Genomic DNA, 7,597 nt, shown 5'->3' on the forward strand with positions numbered 1-7,597 from the left:
TCAATTTGTGAAAATGTCCTTAATTCGTTGATGTAGCAAACAAACTTCAACTCTGATTGCTATGCAAAAGAACAGAAGATAATCTGCTTTGCAATGAACTTTAAAGTTCAACTGCACACAGGCAACATGCTATATATGAAAAAATTACTAACTGAACTACAGGTATTAAATACTGAAAAAGAGTTAACAGTTTATTATTATAATTTACTTTATTTAACAATCTAGGAAGTTCGCAGCCATCAGCAGTTCCAGTGCAATTTCAGGTGCAATTGGGAATTCAGGAATCTCCGTGGAGCTGTTAGTGTAGCGAACCTTGTAGGTAAAATACATGCATACTTTCGATAGCACATGTGAAGGGATCTCTCTAAAATTGACTTCATTAGTTTCATTCTCCACAAACTGACCTGGGCCACTCAACATGGCTTTTATTGTTCCTGATGTTAGTGCATGTTCTCTCTTTACAATAAACTCATGACCATCTGAAGATATCAATTTGACATACATGGCATCAGGGCCCTCACAGCCACCATAGGTTTTCTCTTCTCCATCCATTATGTTCTTATGAAATTCTACTTTGTGTCCACAGGAACTTTAGCAGTTTCTCGTCAGCTCCGCAGCTACCGCAGCCACCGCACCGGGTCCCCGCGCACCGCCACAGCCCCTACACCAAGGCCGCCCCCCCACCCCCAGCTACCTGCCGCTGTGGGTTCCGGGGCAGCAAGCCCGAATAGTTATTTTCATTGAGATTGTAGGAATGTTAGAGAAGCAGGCTTGGCGGGAAAGATAAGAGCTGTTTTGAAAGTTCTTTCTCTATGGATTCTTATTCTTCATGTTTGAAACTGTAACTCCCACAAGATTCTGCTCAAAATTGCCCTCCTGTGAAATCGTTCTGAAGCTCCTTGAAGCCCCTGCCCTACCATTTTCCATAGAGCAGTAAATTGTGCCTTGCATCATTTGGTAAAGTCTTCTCTTAGTATTTCTGCCTCTATTTGATAATTGGGCTTCCCAGGTGGCTTAGTGGTAAAGAATCGGCCTGCCAATGCAGGAAACTTGGGTTCGTTCCTTGGGTCAGGAAGATCTCCTGGAGGAGGAAATGGCAACTCACTCCAGTATTTTTGCCTGGGAAATCCCATGGACAGAGGACCTGTCCATGGGGTCCAAGGAATTGGATACGACTGAGTACGTATGCATGGTCGCATTTGATAATTTATGTGCTTGCCTTTCTCTCTCCCCAGACTTGATTTCTTGGGCAGGGACTACCAAATAGCTCTTATTTGTGTGATGTTCTCCAAATGTGGATAAACAATTCTACAGGTGTTTTCCACTGAGTTACATAGTATGTTAAGATTTCCTTTATCTTAAATTCAGGTAATACTAGATTAAGTTATTTTACTACAGAACTTTCCCCAATCTTTGTATTCTAATATGGCTTGTGAATCTCTGGGAAGGGCATAATGTGTGTAGTATTTTCCAATATTATTTAGTTCTCCCAACCTCTCCCCCACCAGACTTTGTTTTCTGAGCATCTCATGTTACTGTTGTTGAGTGTAGGAGTTGGTGATAGGAACAAAGGTGGGAAATGCTGGTTTGGATGTACGCTTGTCACAGCAGAGACATAGTTCACTGAGTGTGGACTACATGAAAAGCAAACCCGCCAGCCATGGGCGAACATCTCTGGGTGTCTTTGGGAAGCTTGTTTTGCCTATAGTTGTTGCAGATCTAGTTCTTTTACTCCCACTGAACAAAACAGACATCAGGGGATGAGAATTTACTGTCTCTTGTTTGCCCTTGCCAGGCTAAAAAAGCTAGGTGACATGAAGTGACAAATTGTGTTCTGTTTCTTTGTAGCTTAGCTGGGAAGAGTGGAACAAAAAATTCTTTGGTCCTTTTATTTATTAACTCTCAACATCAAAACAGTGCCTTTCGTATACCACCTGGGTTGTTCATAAAATAAACAGACTTATATTAGTAACTTTTTTTTTATAAAAGAAATAAATTTTTAGTATTTTTCTAAGACTATTTATATTCTGTTTTAGAGAGTTGGCTATAGTGATGCAGAACCTAGGTCTCAGGGAAATATAGAGTGGAGAGACTAAATGAGAAAGACAGTGTCCTTTTTTTGAAAAGTGTATGAATTTATTTTAGAGGGGAGTTTTTCTCATTTTCAAAAGTTAGAAAGTTCAAGATAATTCATTTTTAGAGTAGAACCTAATGGAAAGTTTTACCAGGAACTCACTGACTCAAACTGGAAAAAATACATATATTTTTTAAACTTAAATTTTATTTTGTAATGCCAGATGGCACTATTGTGTTGTATTTATTAACAAATTTTAACTTCTGGCATCTTCCCAATCGCATGTGGAGAGGGTAGGGGCCTTTGCTTCTCAGACTATAGAATTAACAATGGAAATCATTTTTTTGAATGATATAAAATACAGCTTAGTCACAACCACATCTACATCTGTATATCCACATCTTAATTTATATGTTTTCATTCACTTGTCCCATCTTTTATTATTGTAGATGTTCATTTCCAAATGGGAGTAACTTGAAATGTCAGGGACAAATTGATCATTTTTAGTCCTGCTCTCAGCTTCTGTCATCAGTTTACTATCCCCCTGCCTATCAGGGCCAGTCTTTAGAACTGAGCCTCTGAGGTTACCATAAAGAGCAATCAAAATCTGTGAATAAAGATTTATCTTATTCTTCCCTTTAAGAAATGCCTGGGTAAAGGGAAAGTGATTGCTGAATACTCTTAGCAGCAGAGATAGGGGCTGTATGAGTAAAATATAGTGATATTTTTTAGCAGCAAAAAACAGCTGCGGTTTTTTATGCTTCTTGCTTAGTATCCATCCGGTCACTTCTGTGCTGTACATACCTTTACACAAAAAATGATGCTGTACATGGAACTCTGGTCAATGCTATGTAGCAGCCTAGATGGGAGGGGGGTAGGGTGTGGGCGAGAATGGATACACATATATGTATGGCTGAATCCCTTTGTTGTTCACCCGAAACTATCACTACATTGTTAAGCGGCCATACCTCAATACAAAATAAAAAAGTTTTTTTTTTTTTTAAATTGATGCTATAAACTTGTCTAGACATGGTAATCTGCAGTTGCTTATTCTATTGAAAAAAATCAGTGTTTGGGACTTCCCTGGTGGTCCAGTGGCTAAGACTCTGCACTCCCAATGCAGGGGGCCTGGGTTCGATCCCTGGTTAGGGAACTAGATTCCACATGCCGCAACTAAAGATCAAAGAACCTGCATGCCCAGCACAGCCAAATAAATAAATACTTAAAAAAAAAAAATCACAGTTTAGGATGTATTTTTTGGAATGCTTCATTCTGTGCTTTGGCTCCTAATAAAACACGTGTTGTCTAGGAAACTACTTTTAACCATAGAAACTCCCGCATTTGTTTCAGGTCGATCTTCTCTCTTTCCCTTTGAAGATGCCTTCCTGGACGACAGTCACGGCGATCAGTCTTTGTCATCTGGCTTAAGTTCTCCCACTCGCTGTCAGAACGGGGAGCGAGTAGAGCGCTACTCTAGAAAGGTGTTTGTTGGAGGCCTTCCTCCTGATATCGATGAAGGTACCATGCACTCACTAATGGCTTAATGAAGGCCAGAGTTATTACTCGTGTGATCCGACCCTACCTCTCCTCTCGAAGACAGCTTTAGGACTTTCATGTCTTAGTGTCAGGAGATGAGGATGCTCAGTAGATGGAAAAGAAAGAGACTGTGCACCTCTGGTCTGCTCTTCAGACATGGCAGTCTCCAAACAGCTTCTCATTTCCTTGTTATTAATTTTGGGTCACATTTTTAAATGATAATGAGAGCTAATATTTACGAAACTCTTCCAGTAAGCCCATTGTGTGCTAAGTGCTTTATATTATCTCTTTTAAACTCCACAGCTCTCCTCTAAGTCATCTCCTGCCAACTCCATTTTGTAGATGAGGAAACTAAGGATCAGAGAGAAACAGTTATGTAACTAGTGGTGCGGTTGGAATCAAAATCCATCTGATTCCAGAACTTTGTTCCTATGCATCACACCATACCATTTCATATTTTAATGTAGATACCTGTTAATGAAATAACCCCTCTTGCCTTTGAAAGAACTGAGGCTAATGAGAATATTTCTTAATAATATGTTTGAGATACTAGCAATCCAAAAGTGAGTTTCACTAGTGCCTAAAGCTGGTCAACACATAGGTTGTCAGTAAATATTTGTTGAATAGAAGAATGAAATAGAATTGTGACAGAGTTAACTCAAGGGAATAAAGCAACTCTAGTTCTAGTAGCCTTTGGATCTGCTTTAAAAATATTGTTAAAACAATTGTTTTGCCAGTGTTATTCAAGCTATAACATTTCTCTTAATTTATCTTGATTTTCTTTTTTTCATAATGAGAGAAATGGTTTTACTTTAGGCTTAACTGCTTTGAAGTTATACACAGCTGAGGGCTCATTTTTCTCTAAACTATTCTTTGACTAGTGTTAATCTCATCTATAGAGATACCTGTTAATGAAAAACCCCTTGGATTTTTCTTTAAGACAAAGGTTTTGGTCATGGCTGTTGTTTAGTCGCTCAGTCGTGTCTGACTCATTGCGACCCCATGGACTGCAGCACACCAGGCTTCCCTGTCCTGAGAGAGTGGCAGCTTAAAACTGATTAGGACCTCTGTTACAACCTTCTGCTTTGAATCAAAAGTCAGAAGGTAAAGATAAGTCTGTTAAGCTATAACTTTTGAAATGTTTTCTTTATAGGATGTGTGGTAGATACGTGTAAGAGAAAGAGGCCATTGGCTTTTAGTTTTTTCTTACCCTTAAGTCACTTATTGTCCCTGCTCCTCACCAAAAGAATAGTATCTATTTCTAAAAGAATCTTACATCAATAATAATAATCTGAGATTAATAATCTCAGATTACTTCACATAAGTAGAAATGTATTTTAAATATTTTGTGTATTTTGCCTTTTTTTTTCTAAAAACAGAGAACATTCCTATCTTTACAGTCCCCTTTTTCTTTGACAGAGTAGTCACCTTTGCTAATGTCAGATTTTTTTTTCTTCCAGATTCTTTATATCAGGCTTAGTGAAAGTGAAGGGAAATGAATTATAGTTTGAAACACGTTCTGCATGGTTGATAGTAGATAACCAAATGTACCCCCAACAGTGGTATTTCACTTAATAAATTTGACTTCTGTAAAGAATGCTTTAGAAAACAGCTCTCAAAAAACATTTTCAAATAAAAAGATATGTTTGATGCTATTCTGTCTACAGTATGTTTTTCTCTTCTGCTAACATTCCTTCTCTGTTTTGTAGATGAGATCACGGCCAGCTTTCGCAGGTTTGGACCTCTTGTGGTAGACTGGCCTCACAAAGCTGAAAGCAAGTCGTATTTTCCTCCTAAAGGTAATGCGCTTAAAATGTCTGCACTGTTCGCCGGTTGGAGAACTAGCGTGATAGTTCAATAAAATGCATCATTTTAACTCTGGAAATAGCTTTTGACTTTTCCCCCCAATAAGAAATCATTTTAATGTTGATTGTCTTGGAGACAGTTCCCCCAGGAGCATACTGATTGTTTCAGGGCATCTACTTTTATTGACAATGAGATCCTGTGAGTCTGCTGTGAAGGAGCCTTGGCTAACTTTTCATTAATTGGAAGAAAAGATCTAGGGTTTTGAGGATTGTCAACAATGGAGAAGATTATTTTGAATAAAATTTTATTTGTAGCCCTAGCCCTGTAGTTTTATAGATCTTATAAAACCCCAAACTTGGAACAGCTAGTGATAGAAGACTGACATTATGTCAAATTACCTTTATCCATGACTGTGTCTTAAGTGACTTAGCCTGGTGATGGGTAGAGGGCAAAGTAGCATGACCTTGCTTCCCTTTCCATGACCTTGCTTTCCTTACTTTTGGTAGGCTTTTTTGATGGTTTATGAGGGCATGAAAAATATATCACTTTAGTTTATCGTTTTGTGGAATCTAGGTAACTTTTCTGATGGTATTAATTCTGGGTATGTTCCAACATTTATATTGAAGAGTGTTTTGAGCTACAGAGAAAGTTTTCTTCTTGTGTTATGGTCTGCATGTTTCAAGGATGTCCTTCATCTCTAAGGAATTGGGCTTTGATGTGTGTTATTGTGTAACAGTACTCACCGCAAGAAGATGGAGTCTAAATACCTGTCCTTCCTGTGCCTTGTACAGGAATTGAATTATAGCTTAGCCTAGAAATGGCAGGAGGCTTCCTTTTATCTCTGGTTTATTAGATTTGTCACCTGTACTTCTCCCCACTGTATTTCTATGAAAATAATTTATTCACTAAATATAAGGTTATTTGCTTTTAACTTTCTTCTGTTAATCCTCTCCAGTAATTTTTTAAAATTAAAAATAAGTTTTATATTAGTCTAAAAAGATAAAAATCATCATGCTGATTATTTCAGTGAAGGAAAGTATTCACTTTGTGGTGCATATATTGACACTAAAGAAATATTTAAAACATGTTTTTAACAATGCTTAATGGTTCGTTGAGTCAGAATCCTGGTATTTCAGTGAATGAATGAGTTCATCTCACTGCGCTGCATGTAATACACTCTGTAAAGTCACATGTATAAAAAGATGTTCCTGAGAGTACTAGTTGCACATGTGAATGAAGGCAGCTGTCATTTTAGGGAAAGAATGTATCCATCATGCTGTGGTGCGTGTGATACACTCTATAAAATGACATGTATAAAAGATACCTTCCCTCTGCCTCCCTGAGACTGAGTATGTATTTATTCTTAAAATTAAATTTCAAACACATCTTATAAACAACCAACACTATTGTGCTTTAGACATGTGTAAGAGATATTTTTAAGAGTGCTGGTTGAAAAAAAAATCATTCTGAGAAGGTTATAAAAATGATTCTGGGATAAAAGGTGCAGAATGATCATTGTGAAAAATAAAAATGAAAATAAGCACATCTATGATCATGTCCAAATAAAATTAACCCAAATATACCTCTGTCAGAGATGATCATTTTATTAAATGTATACATTTTATTAAATATCTTTCTTATATCTCTTTATGAATACATACATTTATATGAAATTTAAAATTTTACATAATTGGGATCACAGTATATATGCTAATATTTAATAACCTTCATTTCCCCCCAGCAATGTCAACATCTTTCTATAAGAAATTTACATTATCCTTAATGACCTTGTTTTATTTAGTCAGTCCTATTGAAAGAGGAGAGTGAAAAAGTTGGCTTAAAGCTCAACATTCAGAAAACTAAGATCATGGCTTCTGGTCCCAGCACTTCATGGGAAATAGATGGGCAAACAGTGGAAACAGTGTCAGACTTTATTTTTCTGGGCTCCAAAATCACTGCAGATGGTGAATGCAGCCATGAAATTGAAAGACGCTTACTCATTGGAAGGAAAGTTATGACCAACCTAGATAGCATATTGAAAAGCAGAGACATTACTTTGCCAACAAAGGTCCGTCTAGTCGAGGCTATGGTTTTTCCAGTGGTCATGTGTGGATGTGAGAGTTGGACTGTGAAGAAAGCTGAGCGCCGAAGAATTGATGCTTTTGAACTGTGGTGTTGGAG

General features: G+C 37.5%; 1 protein-coding gene, 1 non-coding gene and 1 pseudogene across 2 annotated transcripts in view; 2 read left to right on the plus strand and 1 right to left on the minus strand.

Moving 5' to 3' along the window:
• The window catches only part of CPEB3 (cytoplasmic polyadenylation element binding protein 3), a 158,330-nt gene that overhangs the window by 75,372 nt on the left and 75,361 nt on the right, over positions 1 to 7,597 (plus strand). The window contains 2 exon segments of the mRNA XM_010842220.1: positions 3,425 to 3,592; positions 5,320 to 5,409. Of these exon segments, the coding sequence (XP_010840522.1) occupies positions 3,425 to 3,592; positions 5,320 to 5,409 (258 nt within the window).
• LOC104990207 lies at positions 129 to 720 on the minus strand (annotated as a pseudogene).
• Positions 3,155 to 3,227, plus strand: TRNAG-CCC. The gene has a single exon. It is a non-coding gene; the product is annotated as a tRNA-Gly (tRNA).

This window comes from Bison bison, unplaced genomic scaffold, assembly GCF_000754665.1.
Source record: "Bison bison bison isolate TAMUID 2011002044 unplaced genomic scaffold, Bison_UMD1.0 scf7180017864172, whole genome shotgun sequence".
NCBI classification, from domain to species: Eukaryota; Metazoa; Chordata; class Mammalia; order Artiodactyla; family Bovidae; genus Bison; species Bison bison.